The 18991-nt window shown below is 45.6% G+C and overlaps 3 protein-coding genes across 6 annotated transcripts in view; 1 reads left to right on the plus strand and 2 right to left on the minus strand.

Moving 5' to 3' along the window:
• mymk (myomaker, myoblast fusion factor) overlaps window positions 1-18991 on the minus strand; it is a 37060-nt gene that overhangs the window by 3040 nt on the left and 15029 nt on the right. Inside the window, exons 2-4 of one of the 3 annotated variants that reach the window (XM_049763394.2) lie at window positions 13353-13402; window positions 7728-7856; window positions 247-462 (exon numbers count right to left, since the gene is read on the minus strand). In XM_049763394.2, coding sequence (XP_049619351.1) covers window positions 247-381 — 135 coding nt within the window. In that variant the 5' untranslated portion in view covers window positions 382-462; window positions 7728-7856; window positions 13353-13402. The remainder of the gene's footprint in view (window positions 1-246; window positions 463-7727; window positions 7857-13352; window positions 13403-18991) is intronic. The other 2 variants (XM_049763392.1, XM_049763395.2) reach the window with 2 other exon arrangements.
• adamtsl2 (ADAMTS-like 2) lies at window positions 4746-13875 on the plus strand. 2 transcript variants are annotated; one of them, XM_049763066.2, is made up of 19 exons: window positions 4746-4979; window positions 7292-7406; window positions 7998-8140; window positions 8216-8291; window positions 8376-8478; window positions 8681-8826; window positions 8988-9111; window positions 9498-9578; window positions 9654-9829; window positions 10086-10347; window positions 10431-10770; window positions 11542-11645; window positions 11734-11860; window positions 11971-12184; window positions 12420-12575; window positions 12645-12815; window positions 12961-13137; window positions 13264-13408; window positions 13606-13875. In XM_049763066.2, the coding sequence occupies exons 1-19, from the start codon at window positions 4747-4749 to the stop codon at window positions 13731-13733; spliced, it is 3021 nt and encodes a 1006-aa protein (XP_049619023.1). In that variant the 5' UTR covers window position 4746; the 3' UTR covers window positions 13734-13875. The 2 variants fall into 2 exon arrangements, with proteins under 2 accessions (XP_049619023.1, XP_049619024.1); XM_049763067.2 differs by lacking the exon at window positions 4746-4979 and having other exon boundaries at window positions 7230-7406.
• Window positions 14314-18228, minus strand: LOC125994205 (protein FAM163B). The gene is made up of 3 exons (XM_049763440.2): window positions 17589-18228; window positions 16289-16404; window positions 14314-16066 (listed from the first exon to the last, which is right to left on the minus strand). The coding sequence occupies exons 2-3, from the start codon at window positions 16379-16381 to the stop codon at window positions 15611-15613; spliced, it is 549 nt and encodes a 182-aa protein (XP_049619397.1). The 5' UTR covers window positions 16382-16404; window positions 17589-18228; the 3' UTR covers window positions 14314-15610.

The raw sequence follows: 18991 nt of genomic DNA on the forward strand, positions 1-18991 counted from the left end.
AATTACCATTTTGTGACCACAAATTTTTGTGTTCTTTTATGGCTACAAATTAGAATTTTGTGGCTACAACTGAATATTTCATGGCCATTAATGAGCCATGAAATATTGTGCGTTTGTTACATCCATTTGGGGGCCACAAATGAGTATTTGGTACACACCTTGTACCTTTTATGTGACTGCTCAGAAGTTCCAAAGCAAAGGCGATCAAAAGGAAAAATACAACCTGATGCGAGGACGACGTCTCACCGTGCTGAAGAACATGGTGAAGAAGTAGACCATGGCCTCCATGTGGAAACCTCGCTTGGCAGCCACGCTGGCGGCCGGCAGGAACACCACGCTGCTGACGGTGGGCAGCAACATCTTGGCGATGTAGGCGCCCATCTCGGCGACAATCCCGAGAGAAAGTGAGCCGTCCGTCCAGCTGGTGCTTGAACTCTTTAGATGGGCGTGCGAGAAGTGCTCCTGTGCAGAGTCATGGCCGGGCAACTGTTTGTGCAGCAGCCGTGGGACACCAGCCAAACATTTGCTGCCACTTTTGTTTGCGTTAAATAATAAAAATAATCTAAATAATAATAATAAAAATAATATAAATCTATAAATAATCTAAATATATATAAATAATATAAATCTATAAATAATATAAATATATATAAATAATATAAATATATATCAACGCATATAAAAAATAATTTGCCTATTTATTTTCAAATTTTGTTTTTTGTATCAGGGAAGGTGCAGGTGGTAGCAAAGCGAGCAGTTATTTTCCACACTCAGCTTCAAATTCTCCATATGGTTGTTTATTTATTTTTTTTCTCGTTAGTTAAGATGTCAAAGCATGGAAGAATCCATCAAAAACTCTTTCCCTTCAGCGGCCAACGCGTGTCCCTGGAAAAAAGTGTCAGGGTCTGCGCCGTCCGTCTTTTCGACGCGCGTCTCGCTGACAGACAGACAGACGAACGGCCGCCATGATGATTATGATGATGATGAACGACGCTGCGTGGAAGCTTTATGGACACGCCGGGATGTTTTATGTCAAGCAGGACGAGACGGGCGGAACGCCCGGCCAAGTGTCTCCAAACTTTGACCCAAACCTTTTTTTTTTTTTTTTTTCACTTCCTGTGTGGGGCAGATTTATAGCAGACACCTTGAGGAAATAAAAATAAATTAAAAAAACCTCCTGTTCCATTCACTGATGCAAACGCAATCCCCGAACACATCTGCAATTCTTTTGTAGGTTCCATTCTACAGTAAGGAGGTTTTACAGATGGGAGGTTCCATCAGAGGTTCTACTGAAGGTTCTATTAAAGATTCCAGTTCATCGGAAGTTCTTTAATAGGTTCCATCGAGTGTTCTTCCAGATTTCCTACAAGCATTTGATTTGAGGTTCTTTCCTACGTTCTAGTGGTGGTTCCAAAAAAAAGTGTGAAGCAGATCCTACTGTAGATTCTGCTCAAGATTCCACCAGAGGTTTAAGATTCTTTCTTAGCTTCAATTATATTCTGTTAGATGTTCCACAGGAGAATCGATGTGCATTTGTGTGTAGTATATTTGTGTACGTGTGTTTCTGTGTGCCAATGTGTGTGTGTGTAGGTTATTTTCTGCAAGCATTTGTTTCTGCGACAGTTGTCAACCTTCCTCAGCTGTCGCACCTGCTCGGACATTCTTTAGAAAATAAGCACGTCTTCCCTCAAACCTCAACGCTTCACCCGGAACTTTCCTTTCCCACGTCACGGCGGAGACACACAACACACACTTGGGAGTCACAACAAAATAGTAAGTACAGTGTGTGTGTGTGTGTGTATGAAAGAGTTGAAAGAAAGCAAGGGGCATACACACAGGTTCTTTTTTTAAGCTTCTCCCGTTTATTCCATCGGTTCCATTTCATCAATGTGGCCTATCAGAAATTCTACCAGAAGTTCTAATCCATTATTAGAGGTTCTTTTTACTGAAGTTGTTCCAGGGTTTTTGTTTTTACAGCTGGGTCCAGCATAATTAGAGCTTCCACTCGAGCAGTTTTGTTTCATTACTTGTGCTCTAAATTCCGTCCGAGGTTTGAAGAGATATTTCTGAAGAGGTTCTTTCTCAGCTTCCATCATAAGTCGGACTCAGGTGTTATCATAGTCCATCACCTGAGGTACTGATGGGTTCCATTTGATGGTCTGTGAAACATTTATTGGCTTTTCTTTCATTGGCTCTTCCATCACGTAGAAGTTTTTTGCATTTTATGATCCCTGAGATGTTCTCATAAAGGTTCCATCTGAAGTTCCATTTTTCGAGTGTACAAGTAAATATAAAATATAAGAAATAATAATGAAATATAAAGGAATACAACTATGTCCTATCATCATGCCGATTCTGCGTTTTTGGCATGGAAATGAAAAGACGCGCTCACATCTGCGAGGAGGCGCCGAAATGTGAGCAGACTCCTCTCGTCACCTCCGGCCGACAGGGCCAGGCAGTCTAAACACGTTGTGGGAACGGAACGTAGCGGAGACTTCCTGGACGCATCTGAGAAAACATTGAGCTTCCTCCTCATTCCCCGACGCGCTGTCGCAGACACCTTTTCAACCTTCTTCCCACAACAGGTCCCAATGCTTCTACCATCATCTATGTGGCAAACAACTGAAAGAAGTTTTTTTACCACTTTCAAGAGGAGCTTCTGGAAGATGTTCTAACAGCAATTCAACAACACTTTCTTTCTGAGGTTGTAAAAAGAAGTTCTGCTTGAGCTTAAGTTCTGGGAGCAGTTCTTTCAGACTTTCACAAAGTCGATTATACTGATATTCCACAAGTTCCTTCTGGGATCCTGGAAGACGTTGGATCAGATAGCACTGCCAAATTTTCTCTCTGATGTTCTCTTGGAGGCTCTTATGTATTTTCTATGAATGAGTTTGATCACACATATTGTTCAGGTTCTGTTAAATATTCTGAGATGAGCAGTCTCGCGAGAAGTTCTATCTTAGGTACTAGTACATGTTGGACCAGCTGTTCTGTAGGATGTTTTATCTATCAGAGGTTTGGGAAGTGGTTCAAGTGTGAAGGTGGCCTAGTGGCGGACCGATCAGATGTTTTAGATGTTCCTTCAGAGGTTCTTCTATAATTCCCAGTGTGTCTCGTGATTTGCTCCGATTTCAACACGGATGCGTGGCGGGGCTCGTTCGGTCGTTCAACAGAAGCAGCTGTGGAAACAGCGGTGCAGACAGAAGAGAAGCAAAGGAGCTGGGAGGAATAACAGCAGGAAGGAGAGAAGGAAATGGTGGCGGGGGTGGACGAGCAGACGAGTAACGGGAGAGGAAGACGCCATGATGGGAGGAAGACGACATGGTGGTCCTCAGACCGCCGCCATCAATCTGAAATTCACCTGGAAACCAAACAACTTTCACACTCTGCTCACGTGAACATTTTTGCGGTGAAACAACATCTGAGATCAATCTCAGGGGAACACACGTGAGCCCCGTTAGTGCGTGCGGTCACGTCACCTAGCCGCTAAATACATAGCACGTAGCATTGAGTCTGTCAGAATTTCTACCTGGCATGTTGTCGGAGGTCCTTTCAATAGTTCTAATCCAGTGAAGGTTTTTGCGGCAAAGGTTCTGTCACTTGATTAGAGGTTCTTTTATAGGTTCTCCTGTGGTGCCCATCAGATCCTATCAGAGGTTCCATCAGATGATTTATCAGAGGTTCTTTCATGCCGTAGCTTTCTGAGAATTCCCTCAAATACTTCACAAGAGGTTTTTTTCATCCCATAAGTTCTACTAAAGGTTTTGTTGCAGGATTTTTAGGTTCTACGAGAGGTTTAATCAACAGTTTTAGGTCCTATCGTATGTTCTATTAGAGGTTCCACCACAATTTTTTTCTCGACTCAATTAGTTGTCACTAGATGTGGGGTTTTTTTACCCTAAAATCTTAAATCCTAAAGTACTGTAGTACCAATATTAAAGTCACAGTTTCTCCTGGAAGTTCTACCAGAGGTTTTATCACGGATTTGATCATCAGGTCTTTTAGCAGCCTCACACAAGGTTTTATCCGCCAAACTTCCTAGAAATTTAATCATAGTATTTATCCATATATCTTCTTCTTCTTCCATAAGATCAATCATAATTTGCAATGGAGGTTCTTTTAGTAGATCCTCATTAGGTTTTGTATCAGGTTCTACTACGGTTTTAATTTCAGTTTTAACGAGAGATTTTTTTCATAGGTTACACCTGATATATTTTTGATTTCTTTTAGAGTCGATCCGATGGTAGAACCTCCTGTAAAATCTCTTAGAATTCATACCACAAGTCTTTATGAGTTTCTTCAACGTGTTCTCAATTTTGTCAAGGAGGAAAAAGGCACATAAGTGCCGGTATGCGTCTCTTTCAGGCTTGCTCTGTTGGATGAACGTACACGTTGTGAAACGTCGCCCCCTAGCACACGATGTAAGTGTTGCAGGCGAATGCTCGATCAGGCCTTAAGAGCCAGACGACGTCCGCTCACGCTTTTGTTGTATTTGGCCGTCGGCCCGTTTCAGCTCCGTCTGGGCCGGGGGCGCAGAGTAGCATTGTGGGAAGTCTGGGAATCGCCGAGGGAGGAAGCGGTGAGGTGTGAAGTGCACATCCATGACCAGCCGCAGACTTCAGGTCCCATTTACAAGTTCCAGCCACCCCCTTAACACTCTAAAAAAAAAAAAAAAAAAAAAAAGACCCAGACCAGCCTGCTGACTCAGGAGGAGGAGGAGGAGGAGGAGGAGGAGGAGGAAGAGGGATGCAGGGAGCACACACCTTACCTCCCTCTTCCCTCCCTCCCTTCCACGCTTTCTTGCTCCCTCACTTGCGTCTCCTCACTCAGCGGCAGCCTTGCACAACACAACAACACACACACATACACACACACACACACACATGCACACACACACATACGCACACACATGCACACACACACACACGAAGCGGCATCCTCAACACAAAGTCAGACGCCCTTGGACTGCAGCGGGGGAGGTGAGTGTGTGTCAATATGTAAAACCTGCGGTGTGCGTGTGTTTGTGTGTTTATGAGGCTCACCAGAGCCATGAAGTTGAGTGTGTGTGCGTGCATAAGCATGTTGCACCAGACCAAAACAAACCCACACAATTGTATTTTATGGGTGTGTGTTTTTATGTGCAAGGAATTGGTGTTCCTTTGTTTTTTTTAAATTAGAAGTTCTTTCAAAGGTTCCTTCAGACGTTCTACCGCTGGTTCTCTTATGTTCTGTTAGAGGTTGCACAAGATGTTATTTGAGGATCAATCATTGGTTCTCCTCCAGATTTATTAGAAGTTGTACATGAGATTTTATGGCAGGTTCTACCATACATTCTTTGCATTAGTTTCTTTTCAGGGTTCTCCGATAGGGTCCATGAAACCCTCTACTGTAGCCTGTTTGACACATATTTTAGTGGTTCCGCTAGAAGTTATATTAAAGGTTCTATCATGGATTATAAGTTCCATTGGAGGCTCTATCCTAGATTCTATTAGGTTTTATTGGAATTTCCATGAAATTTCTACAAAATGTTAGTTTGTCATTCCTACTCTGATGTTCATCAGAAGTTCCATCAAAGTTTTTTTTTAGGTTCTACTCAGTCTTATTCGAAATTCTATAAGGAGTGCCATAACTAGTTCTACTACAGTATAAGGTCCTTTAAAATCCAGATGTTGTATTGTTGTCACATAGGTTGCACCAGATATGGATTCTCTCATATGGTCCATCAGATGTTGTTTTATAGCATGCGCCACCATAAGTTCTTTTGGAGGTCCTTCAAAGGTTTCATTAAGGGTTCTTTCTTAGATTGTTTCATGGATCCATCAGAAATTCCACCATTGGTGGTTTGAGCAACATTAGCCTGCATTGCCACCATGCTAGCAAAAACATTAGCTTGTAATGCCACATTGCTAACAACAACAACTTTAGCTCTTGTTAGTGCCACGCTAACACAAGATTAGCTTGAGTTGCTGTCATACTAATTTTACCTCATGTAGCTACCATGCTACTAACAGCTTGTGTAACCGTCATGCTCATATTACTACGCATTGCTGTGACTTAGTTTTGTTACGCTAGTGGTCATCCGGTTACAGTTAACTTGTTAGCTGGTGCAACATGCTTACACATGTGTGGATGCAGCTGATGATGTGTAGATGTGTTTTTGTGTGTGTGATAGTGTAAGTGCACATGTGTGTTTGTGTGTGTGGATGTGTGTGTGTTGAGATTCCCAGTTTTACAATAACAAGACAGTGAGGGGCCCCTGGGGGCCGTTGACAATGTTTACTTTAGTCTTTGTGTGTGTGTGTGCTTATGAGAATTTGAACAAGTGTGTGTGTTTGTGTGTCCGACGGACTGTGTGTGTGTCTGTGTGTTCACGTAAGTGTGTGTATAGATAGATGGAGAAAGGCGTAAAGCCATCATGTTAACAATTAGGTGAGCTCCCATTGACATTTGGCTAACTATAAGAGCTTTAGCTTATATAGACGTCACGCCAACAAAAACATTAGCTCACATTGGCATCACATTAGCACATGTTGCCACCATGCTAAAACAACATTAGCTCACATTGTCGTCATGCTAATGGCAACTTGTTCTTTGACTCGCTTTGTCAGTCATGCTCACAACATTAGCACATGTAGCGGCCATGCTAACAAGAGATTCTGTTTTTCTTATAACTGATTCAATGTACTTAATTCAAGTCAAATTAGAATTAATTCACATATCTGGTCTAAGAATGAATTTGTTTATATGATGTGTGGAAATTCGTTAATATGTGTAGGAAGTGTAAAACCAAATTTCAAATAATCTACTTAATTTGATATCTAAAAAAATGAAATAATCCACTCATTAATGGCTTCCACTTTGGCTCAGTTTGTTGTGCAAGAGTAAACAGAAGCAGAATTCACTTTCACGTTGTTTATCAATTGATAAGAAAGTTCCATTGAACAGACCTGAACTTGTTTGCTTCGTAAATAGATCAATGTCGACTCCATTTTTACCGTCAGTGTCAATAACCTTAGCTCATATTCCTGTAACGCTAACAATTTTAGCTTGTGTTTCTGTCACGTTAGTAACAATAACTTATAAGTTGCATACTGACATGGTCACATGTTAGCAACATTAGCTTTCTTTTCCAATATTTAGTTATTTTGGTGTCATGCTAACAACATTAGCTTAGATTTCCGTGATGCTAATAATAACATCGATGCAAAAGACTTAAGCTGGTGTTGGTCATGCTAACTTATGTTGCAAGTGTTGCTTTTGAGCTAACAACATTTTGTATTTTGTCCACAAGGATGCGTGTGCGCTCCTGGGAGACGTTTATTGAGACGGGTGTGGTCCTGCTGACCGTCTTCATGCTGATGATGTCCATGGGACGCCTCGCCACCACAGCTACTGCACCGCTGCAGGTCAAACAACCGCACACCCATGTAGGGGTGACCTTCTCCACTCTTCTTGCTCCTTTTCCATCTACTTCTGAGTGTCCCATTTTGTGTCTCTTATCTCTCCTTGTATTTCCTTTTGTCTCTCTGTGTTTCTCTTTAAGCATGTCGACCAATCGGGTGACAGCACTGGAAGGGTGTATGCCCTCACATTCCAGCAGCATGCTCGGGTTTGATTGCTGCTGCTTGCTGCACTCAGGGAATGTTTGGAGAATGCAGCGTCAGCATTTTTGGGATGTTCACAGAAAAACCGTGTCTGACTGACTTCGAATTGGTTAACGTACTCACTCAGGCAGAAAGGTCTTCTTTGGCTCTCTTCATTGGAACCAAATTTAGCATGGTCCAAACACATAGTGCTTCGAAAGTTCCTTGTTCCGCCCATTACCAGGAGTATGTAGGTGTTGGAATTTGTTGTTCCTGGAAACAAAGATTTCAATCAGGACTGTGCTCAAAGCCCCCCGAGGCTCCTCTTGGTGGACCTCATGGAAGGACAACTCAAATCACCCAAGTTGAGTTGCATTTTTATCAAAATATTTGCTTTCATCTGTGTGTGTGCAGGATGAAAGCAGCGTGGCCTCCAACAGCCTGGAGGAGCTCCAGGTGACAGCGTTCTGGTGGGGCGAGTGGGCTAAGTGGACAGCGTGCACGCGAACCTGTGGCGGAGGCGTCAAGTCACAGGAGAGACACTGCCTCAAACAGAGGTCCCGAGAGACTCCTGTTTCTGACACCTCCGTTTTCTCATTTTTGTTGTTCACGTGTGTCTTTTGTGTCCAAAGAAAGAAAGTTCCCGCCTTCAAGGACAACGTGACCTGCTCGGGAACCTCCAAGAGATACCACTTGTGCAACACACAAGTTCGTAGATGAACACACACTCACATAGTCACTCACACACATATTGGGAAGCTTGAGTACACAAACACTGTTTGCGCTCTACAGGACTGTCCGGCCAGTGGACGAAGCTTCCGAGAAGAGCAGTGCTGGTCCTTCAACTCCCAGCTCTACAATGGCCGCAGCTACCAGTGGAAACCGCTCTACCCAGGTACCACAAATTCAGCCTTACTCTCATGGATGAGGGTGGTAAGCCACTGTTCCAGGCGTGAAATTTCAATTTGGCTTTCAAACCAGGGTTGAGTTTTTGAGTTTGAGTTAATTTCTGCAATGACGTCAGAACATTAGAGGTGACGTCCGCGTTGACGGCAGAGTTGGCGAGAACGTTGACGTTAGCGCTGCGCTGTGCGTAGATGACTACGTGCACATCTCCAGCAACCCGTGCGACCTGCACTGCACGACCGCCGACGGCCAGCGGCAGCTGATGGTGGCGGCGCGCGACGGCACGTCCTGCAAGTACAGCAGCTACCGCGGTGTCTGCGTGGACGGTAAGTGTGAGGTGAGTCCACGCTCGGCCACTATTTCAAAGTAGGGTTTCGAGCCCTGGTTAAGGTGTCAAAGCAGCTAAATGATTATATGCATAGTGTATTTATGTATAATTAGATGTTACTTGTGGTTTTAAAAATCCTGACATCATCAGTATTGTGTAACGTCTCTCAGCCGATCGGGTGCGATGGCGTTCTCTTCTCATCCAACACGCTGGACAAGTGTGGAGTCTGTCAGGGCGATGGCAGCAGCTGCAGCAAGGTCACCGGAAACTTCCGTCGTGGGGCCACCACGCTCGGTGAGTGCCAGCCGGTTGCCCGCTTGCCACCGTAATGTCACTGCCCGTTCACTATCGGATTCCTCTCGCCGACTATCGTCTTGCCACACCGCTGGCTCTCCACCGTCGGCTCCCGAGATCACCGTTCACCCATTCACTTGTTGCCGTAGGCTCGTCATCCCCAAATTACAAGTGCCGCCCCTCCACTGACACTCAGTCCCTGTCTCCACCTGATTCCCACTGCAACCCGGTCTGTGGCGTTGCAAACTGGCCCTCACCACCCAGTCCACCTCTGACCCTTCCGCCGGCCAGTCCCCCCCCCCCCCTCAAACCCAATCTCTTCCACCGCCAGTTTCACACTGCCCACCCAGGCTGTTAATCTCCGTGTCCTTTTTTCTGATTTCCAGGTTACGCCTTCATCACGCAAATCCCCGAAGGATCGTGGGACATCCAGGTCATCGAGAGGAAAAAGTCAGCTGACATTCTTGGTCAGTGATTGACTGTCAGTTCCTTTTCTCAGACAAAGAGCAAAAGAAAAAGACAAACCTGCTTTCTCTTTCCAGCCGTTACCGACCAGGCGGGCAATTTTTTTTTTAACGGCGCTTACAAAGTGGACAGCCCTCAGAACTTCCACGTGGCGGGCACAGTCTTCAAGTACCGCCGCCCCATGGACATCTACGAAACGGGCATTGAGTACATCGTCGCCAAGGGGCCCCTGGACCAGCCGGTCAACATATTGGTACCCAAAGATGCATGTCTGGGCTTAGGGTTTCTAATGAGAGGTAGAAGTTTTTGTGTCAGGTATCAAGCCAGAGTTAAGATTTTAAATTAGGATTTAAAACATTCTTTACAGTTTCAAATTAAGACTTCAAGACAAGTTTAGGGTTTCAAACTAGATCTTCAATCATGGTTGGGGATTTTGAGTTAGTCATGAGGGTGCTCTGGCAAGGGTTAAGGTTTCAAATGAGGGTTTCAAGCCTTGGTGTGTCCTTTAGGTATGGAACCAGAATGGCCGCACGCCATACATCACGTACGAGTACACGGTCCTGAGAGATTCCCTGCCACCTGTGCCGCCTCCGCCCATCTACACGGGCGCCGACAGCTCGGTAGAGGCCGGTCCCTTGCCGGCGCCCAACGCCAGTCGCTACCAGCAGACACCCACCGAGGGGCATATAGAAGAAGACGCGCAGCAGGAGACCAATGAAGTCTATGAGGAGACCGCACAAATACATTGTGATACAAAGACACACTTCATAGGTACACATAGTCGTACTCCTTGTCCGAATTGCTCTTATAACTTTCATATTTTCGCTTTAACACTTTCCTTCCTGGCCCACTAGGGGGGAACAGTAGCCAGATGGGAATAACCGCCAACCCGATACCCACCGACGTGCCCCTGGACCCGGAGGCAGACGCCCCCAACCTCATCTGGAGGGTTCTTCTGGAAGGACGTGTAGGGCCAGATGAGCTGCTCATCAACATTTCCACCAATCAACTGCTGGATACGGAAGGAGACAACTTGTTCTCGGCCGAAGCAGAACCCGACGGCCTGCTTGAACGCAACCAGACCCTGCAGTTCACGCTTGGTCGTAGGCGCAATGACAGCAGCACAGACGTTTCATACCACAACAAGACGCTGCACGTCGGGGGGAGGGGCGGTGGCCGCTCCAACAGAACCAGGTAATGCAACAGAAGTAGGTCGCACAACAGGCAGAACAAAAGAACCAACAAAAAGGGGCTGCTACAATAAAACTAGGTTTTAAAACAGAAACATTTAATAAAACCAATGGAATATGGTTAATAAAACACAGACCAACTACACAGTCCAACAGAACCAGGTAACACAATACAACTAAAAGAACACACAACAAATACAACACAAGTTAATCAACAGAACCCGGTAACACACACCAATTGACAGTACCAGGTAACAAGTACACAAGAAAACCAGGTGCTCCAACAGACCTAGGTACCAGTAAAGGACCATGTTCTACAACAGAACCAGGTATTGAAAGAGGACAGATTACTGAAACACAACCACGCACCACGATCAACCCAACACACTGAGGTCCCAGAACATACCTAAGTGCTGGAACAGATTCAATGAACACAATATAACTAGGTACTGCAATACAACCAGATACTAGCCAAAAACTGAGCCCGATGAAACTAAATTAGTTAAAACAACAGAACCAAGTATTTTGACATAAATAGCTAACACCATAGACCTTGGTAATAGGGCAGAACTTAGTACAGGAACAAAGCAAGGTATCGCAACGGAACCAGTTAGTATGACAGAACAAAGAATTGAAACCAGACCCAAGTAATAAAAGAGAACCTGAATCTGAATTTTTACATTATATTTTACAGAGAGACATCCTTGGGTTCTGTTTCGATATGTGCGGGAGGTAAAGTCGGTAGGCTTGTAAATTTCAATGTTCTGTTCCACAGGGGGAATCCAAGGATCTACCAGAAAAACCTGAAGCTAAGTCCAGCCGATATGTACCGCTGGAAGCTTTCCTCCCAAGAGCCCTGTAGCATGACCTGCTCCATTGGTACTGTCTCATCATGGGCCGCTGCATTAGAGCAAGTCTCACCCAGTACCTTCTCAATATGTCCTCTATTACTGCTGATCTCTTTCAGGCGTGTCCAGGTCCTTTGTCACGTGCATCCGCTATGATGGCGTGGAGGTGCACGATATGTACTGTGACGCGCTGACCCGACCCGAACCGGTCCACGACTTCTGCATTGGGCGGGAGTGTCAACCTAGGTACGCTACTGACAAAAGATTCAGCTACAAGAGAACCTGGTACTGCAATAGAACCTGGTACCACAACACAAGTAGGTAGCCGTAATGTAGGTGGATGTGGTTCCTCTCAGGTGGGAGGCCAGCAGCTGGAGTGAGTGCTCGCGGACCTGCGGCGAGGGATTCCAGTTCCGGCAGGTCCGATGCTGGAAGATGCTGTCGCCCGGCTTGGACAGCTCTGTCTATAGTGACCTGTGTACCGTGGCTGACCTGGAGCGACCCATCGAGAGGCGACCCTGCAAGAGCCCCGCCTGTGGCCCGCAGTGGGAGGTGGCCGAGTGGACGGAGGTACAGTGCTATCTATAATGTCTCATGCGCTGTTCACAATCCTTCTCAGCTTTAGATCTTAAAATAAATAAACATTAAAGAAAATGGGATAGTCTGTGGTCTCGGTTTTCTCTTTCTCAATAGTTAGGTTTCTGTGGCCTTATTAGGTGTTTAAACCTATCGCAGGGCATTTACAAGACTAACCCCCAAAAAGACGCTAACAAGGACTTACTAACTAAAGACTATGCTAACCCAGTGTTCTGCCAAGTGTGGCCGAAGAGATCAGGTGACCCGGGATGTCCGCTGCTCCGATGAAAGCCGCCCGTGTGACCCCATGACCAAACCGCCCAGCGTCAAGAACTGCACGGGTCCACCCTGCGAACGGCACTGGACCGTGTCTGAGTGGGGCCCCGTGAGTGCAAGTCACAACATGGAATCGTGAAGCGAAAAGCAAGCGTGACATTCACTTTTTGTGCCGTAGTGCTCGGGCCCGTGCCCGCACGGGAGGATGGTGCGCCACGTTTACTGCAAGGCCCCCGAGGGCCGAGTTGTGGCCGAGGCCCAGTGCCCCAGCGACGAGAAGCCGCTCGCTGTCCAGCCCTGTGGGGAGAGGGATTGCCCCGCCCACTGGCTTAATCAGGACTGGGAAAAGGTGAGCCTTGTTGAGAGATGAATGCGTGTGAAACCTACACGTAACGTTTGTATAACTTGTGTGGAGTGCGTGCAACATACATGAAACCTGCATGTAACACCCGTGAAACCACTAAATCGGCATGTAACGCGTCTACTGTGTGCAGTGTAACACCACTTGCGGCCGCGGCGTCAAACGGAGGATCGTCCAGTGCGTGGGCATCAGCGGCGGCAAGTTCCTAGTCTTTGACGAGGAGGCGTGCGGCGCCGACGAGAGGCCCGAAGATGAGAGCACCTGCTTCGAGCGGCCCTGCTTCAAGTGGTACACCACACCCTGGTCCGAGGTACACGTGTAACTTTGTAACGGGGACAACAGTTGTTTTGTCTGGCACGTTCGTGCTGCGTGAAATTGTTGCGCAACGTACATATAATGCACACGTGTTTGTAAAATATAACCCGGGTGTCCCCAGTGCACCAAGACATGCGGGGTGGGCGTGAGGATGCGTGACGTCAAGTGTTACCAGGACCGCGAGCTGGTGCGAGGGTGCGATCCACTCACCAAACCCGTGTCCAAGCAGACGTGCAGTCTCCAGCCGTGTCCCACCGAGCCTCCAGGTCAGTCCGTCGGAACAGTATAACATCATTTGAAGGAAATGAGACGTTTAAAGTACAAGTTGATTCATATTTCAATTCAAATCTAAACACCTCTGAATCAATTCTAATCGTTGCAGTTTACGATATTAGTCCATCTTTGCGTAGGACAGCGAGTGCTCCCGTATCGATTGCTTGTGTATGTGTCTGTCGGTGTTCAGATGAAAGCTGCCAGGACCGGCCCACTACCAACTGCCTGCTGGCCCTCAAGGTCAACCTGTGCAGTCACTGGTACTACAGCAAGGCCTGCTGCCACTCTTGCCGTTCACTGCGACCGCCCGTGTCCTAAAAACCCGAACCCACACCTCCCCTCGCTCGTGCATGTGGACTTTCTTCATCAGGAAGCTCGAGTGCAACGTTTACATTCGCAAAAAAGGTTTTGCAGCTTGCCAGCTGTCGGGCATCCGCACTATTTTTTTGGGGATCCTGCACTCATCTTTTGACAACATCCCTCCCTTCGCCCTTCTTAATCCCAGCATTCATCACTCTGTCCCATCATCCTTGCTTCTTTTCTTGCCCTGTCCATCATTCCCTTGCACTTGGTCTCTTTATAGTAACCCAGTCTATCTTTCCCGCCCACGCGTTTGTCTTTCAACCTTAAATGAGCCTTTACACTTGAACCAGAACAATGATGATGAAGACCAAGATGAAGCTCTTCCTGTGGCCTGAAAGCAAACGGCGTGCGACAATCTTCTAATCCGTTAAATCTTATTTAACGGTCCCAGCGAGTGAAATGCGCACGCCGAGCTATTTATTAGTTATTGCACGTTACAATTTTTTTTTTTTTTACGTTAGCGTGACCGCCTGACGTTTTTCCGTCGGGTCCCATAAAAACAAAAAACAAAAAAAAAGACGATGGACAGAGGAGGTGAGACTCCTGACACTTGCAATGTATTCAGACGTGTTTAACTTCCTGTCTTTGATACAAATATAACGGATACCTCTTTGTATGATGCATGGACAGACAATGTTGAAAATAAAGTCAACAAAATGTACAGTTCGCTCGACCCGGCTTTTCATGTTTACACTCTGCATCACCGGGTTACATTGTAGGTGTCACCGTGTAGGACATTGGAGGTAAAATTACAACGTGGTAGATTAACAACAGGCATCAGGTATCATAAAATATTTATTAAAAACATCAATTTTTTTTCCGAGGAGGGGGTGGTAAGTTCATATTTATTGTATTGTCTCTGGATATAAAATGCAATTTTTCCTTGATGCCTCAACGTCTTAGATTGTAAATGGTATCACATTAGCATTTTGTACTTTTTAAATGAAAAAAAAAAGTGTTACAATGTGTAAAATATTAACGTTGGTCAATCATTTCAGGTGTGTGACATGGTGTGACGTTAGAGTTCATTTACACATACGATACACACGTTGCTATGCTAGAATAAAACAGTTATTCATATAAGAAACACTTAATAATGGAGTCGATATTCTCATGGGCCAAGTTTGGGCCTTTCTAAAAGAACCCCCGAGGTTATATTGGGTTCAAATTGAGCCACTAATTAAAAAAAAAAAAAAAAAAAAGAAGAGAGAGATTCAACTTCTGCTGCTGCTGATTTTTTTTTCCAAACAGCAAGTATTGAACTAGTTTACTTGCCTTACTCATTTTTCACTTAATGTCTAAATTTTTACATTTATTTTGCATGGTGTTGACCCGTGAACAACATTGCTAAGAAAGGAACATACAAGGAAGGTTAAAAGGTGACCTCACCCCCCTTGTAACAAGCTGTGATGTCAATAAAGGTTTGGTGAATTGAGAGTTTTGTTCAACTCAGGTGGCAGTCAGACATCCAGCATGGCGGCATGGGAAAGTACGAGAAGCCGTCAGGGACAAAATTTAGGATTACTGCTCACACGCAGTACGAAACACTCATATACCACTATAATGGTCTCAAATACTCGGTCGGGAATGCGCTTGAGCGTCGTGATAGCGTGAAAGAGTATTTCATTGATGTGTGTGGTAGAGAAATTGGTCTATGTTTTATAAGTATTTCAGTGCCCCCCCAAAAAAAATCTGTTGTGACTGAGAATGTCCCAGTCCCAGTTGTGCGCGAGAGCGTTTCCGATGCATGTGAGAGGTAATCCTGAACGATGCCACCGCCGAGCTATCGAAAGAAAGCCCTCAGTATCGTGTTGGTGGTCCACCGATGCCCCCTACACGTCGGTGCTGACGCTGCGCGTGACCCCCTCTCGCGTAGCCATTGAGCGGATGAGGTCCAGCTTGCGGTAGAAGCCGGTCAGGTCGGGAGCGGGGGTGGGCATCTCCAGGTCCTGGTGCACGCTGCGGTAGCCGCAGCCCCCTCGGGCCCCGTTGCAGAGCCGCTCCGGGTGGTGCAGGTAGAAGGGCAGCGTGCAGCGGGCGCACGCCGGACAGAAGCCGTGCGCCCGCTGGCATCGGCGCAGGGGCGGCGGGGGCGTGAAGCTGGCGGGCCCGTTGGCCTCCGTCAGGAAGGTGGGCGTGTACGTCTCAGGTTCGTCGCTGTAACGCTCCGGGGTGGGGGGCGTTGGGGGGGCCGACAGAGCCAGGGGGTGCAAAGGTGACATGGTGGACAGCTCCGGTTCCTCCTCCTCCTCCCCCTTGGCGGACTCCTCCCTCTTACAGCAGTAGTACTAAAAGGGGAAGGGCATCTTACGCTCAGTGCCCGAGGCTTCACTCGATTAATCGGTTGGCCCAATCATCGATTTTATCAAAACTCAGCAGGCTTTTTTTGAAAGTGTCTAAGAAGTAGGTCAGTTACAGTGTACTGTGTATCGCGGCGGTAATTAGCATGAGCCGCATCGCGCTGCAGTTTGTCATAAAACGAGCGAACAGACTGAAGCCAGCAGACGTACCTGCAATCTACATAAACACAGCACAGCGACAATGGTGAGTAAGATGACGGCAGCCAGAATTCCACCTGCGATGACCACTGTCCCGGCTGACATTCGAAATGCTCTCCATCAACAGCCTGCAGGGGGCGTGGTCATGAGCATCCACACAGTCAGCACGCAAGGAAGGAAGAAGAGAAAAAAGAAGAGGACGAGGTTTCATCCGAGTCCTTTCGGGATTCTTGGAATGTTTGGGGGGGGTGGGGCAAGAGGTGCCATCACGCCGTATGCTAACGTGTTAGCGACGGCTTGGCGTGCTTCATTAGTCGCATGTTTAATGCAGGGCGTCTGCATAAAAAAATAGCACTTTAACTTTCCCCTGCTGCAAATCCTCAACTCTTTTCTCATGTATATTTCTTTAATGTCTATTTGTAATATTACAATTTGCCTGTAGCAGATGGGCCACAGCTAAGTGGATCCTAATGTAGCTCAGTCAATATTACGTCATCTCACGAATAAGATAATACACATTAATACACGCTGAACTGGTTGCCAGCCAATCGCAAGGCACAATATCTTGCTAGTATCTTAACAATAATTCATTAAATGGCGCCAATTGGCTTCTTACTATTACAGTAACTAATCTTTTTATCTCACTAATATTGCACCAATATGTTACGTTTGTCTCTCGAATATATTGCCAATATTTTGCTATTATTTCATTCATATGTCGCAAACATATTTCTCACTTTTCTCTCAACAAGAGCTTCATATTTTGCTACTATATAATTATTAATTAATTAGATTAATTATTCTAATTTCTAAAAAGACAATTTCTCACTATTTACAATTCCATTACTTTATTCATTATTTAAATGAAATAATATTATTTATTTATAATTTTATTATTTTACAATTTTATTACGAGCTCACAATACGAATGACCTGCATTTCATCAATATCTCGCAAATAGCTCAGAAAGATCTTACTGATCATCTCAAAACCATCACGAATCTCCCGGTAATATCATAATCATATCCGACCATCTCATTAATATCGCACTAATCGTCTCCGTCATAAAAGAATCATCTTTTACATGCTGCCGCTTCATTTCGCCATCTAATAATCCAACAATCCAGCATCATCATCTTGCCATCATCATCATCAATCCATCCATCCATGACCCCGCTTCTTCTTTTAATCATGGATGTCAAGTATGTCACAGTCAACCAATGAAGCGTCTCTAAAGTGTGACGTCACTTTGAGGTGTTGTTGACCGTTAAATCGCATTCAAGCAGCACACGCACAAAGACCGAGATCTTACCCATCACTTTGGTACTGGTCCCGCTTTGCAAATGAACGCAAGCACACCCGGCGTGGGAAAAAGTGAGTAAGTGCGTCAGAGGAAAAAAAATAAATAAACATACCCAACAAAAACCAAAAAAGTCAGCAAACTTGTTTGATTCCCTTCCAGAACATTCTCTATAAACACTGGAAGGTAGTCCAGTTGGGATGAGAACCTCCTGCAGGGAGAAAAGAGCCTCTAGTGACACGGCCACTCCGCTCCGGTCTGTTGCCGCGGCGGCGCGCACACGCACGTCCGAGCGGCGCCGCACTGGCCGTGTGTGTGCGTGCCTTGAATGCGTCACGTCACAGCTGAGCAGCAGGACGATCGTGGAGCTCCATCCTTCACCTCACCTTGCTCTACTTTGATGAGCCAAAGTCAATGTCGGAAGGTTCGCTTGATTCATCTCATGACCATCTCAATCATATTTGATTATCAATCTCAATCATATTTGATTATCAATCTCGCATATATCCCATTTACAAGCTCACTCGTATCTTGGTAACATCTCACCTCGAAAAGCTCTGAGCTATTATATCCCGAATACCTTGCAAATACCGAAATCCCAATAATATCGCACATCAACAATCCCACACCTATTATCAGTAATATGTCTATCAACCCTCGTCAATACCTCACTGATATCTCATGGCCATAAATCAATACCTCACGAATCATCTCTCACTTATCAAAAAAAATCTTCACGGTATCTCGCCAAAATCTCATTCGATAATATCAATCCCTCACATCCGACTGATGTCTTCACACCAATCTCACGTAAATCTCATCTCGCAAATGCCTCGCTAACATCTCACTCTCATATTTCGGAATATCTTCCACATATCTTTCACTGTAGATATAAAAAAAAAAAAAAAAGGGCAGAACAAGTAGAAGAAGAAAATGTTTCAGGTGGTAAATAATTCAAAGGTGGAAGCAGGCTGAGATTTCAGTGTCTTGTGCAGACAAGAGTGTGTAATATTCATGAGAGCCTTACTTTTACTCCTTTTACCCCCGTGCGCACACGCACGTGCACACACACTCAGCGCTCGACCCACACAGCACTCAGCAGTGTCACAACTACATTGACGCAACGTCCAGGATCTACTCAGATGAATGAGGAAAATGCAAATCATTAAAAATCTTGCCATGTGACATGCGGTCCTAGCAAGGTCCACACATCCTGAAGGTTGTATCCATGAATTATCTCTTGAAGATTCATTTCAGGTCCTCTGCTTGATGAGACCAAATTTGATCGTGGATCCAGTTCTTTCAACGTTACCTACATGGATGTTTTTTGAAAGCTACATATGCGCTGGTTTTCAGATGATCTCCGTTGAGCTCCTCGAGCTGCTGAAACTATGTTCTTAAGTCGAGCCGAGTCT

The sequence above is a fragment of the Syngnathus scovelli genome, chromosome 3, assembly GCF_024217435.2.
Source record: "Syngnathus scovelli strain Florida chromosome 3, RoL_Ssco_1.2, whole genome shotgun sequence".
Classification (NCBI taxonomy): domain Eukaryota; kingdom Metazoa; phylum Chordata; class Actinopteri; order Syngnathiformes; family Syngnathidae; genus Syngnathus; species Syngnathus scovelli.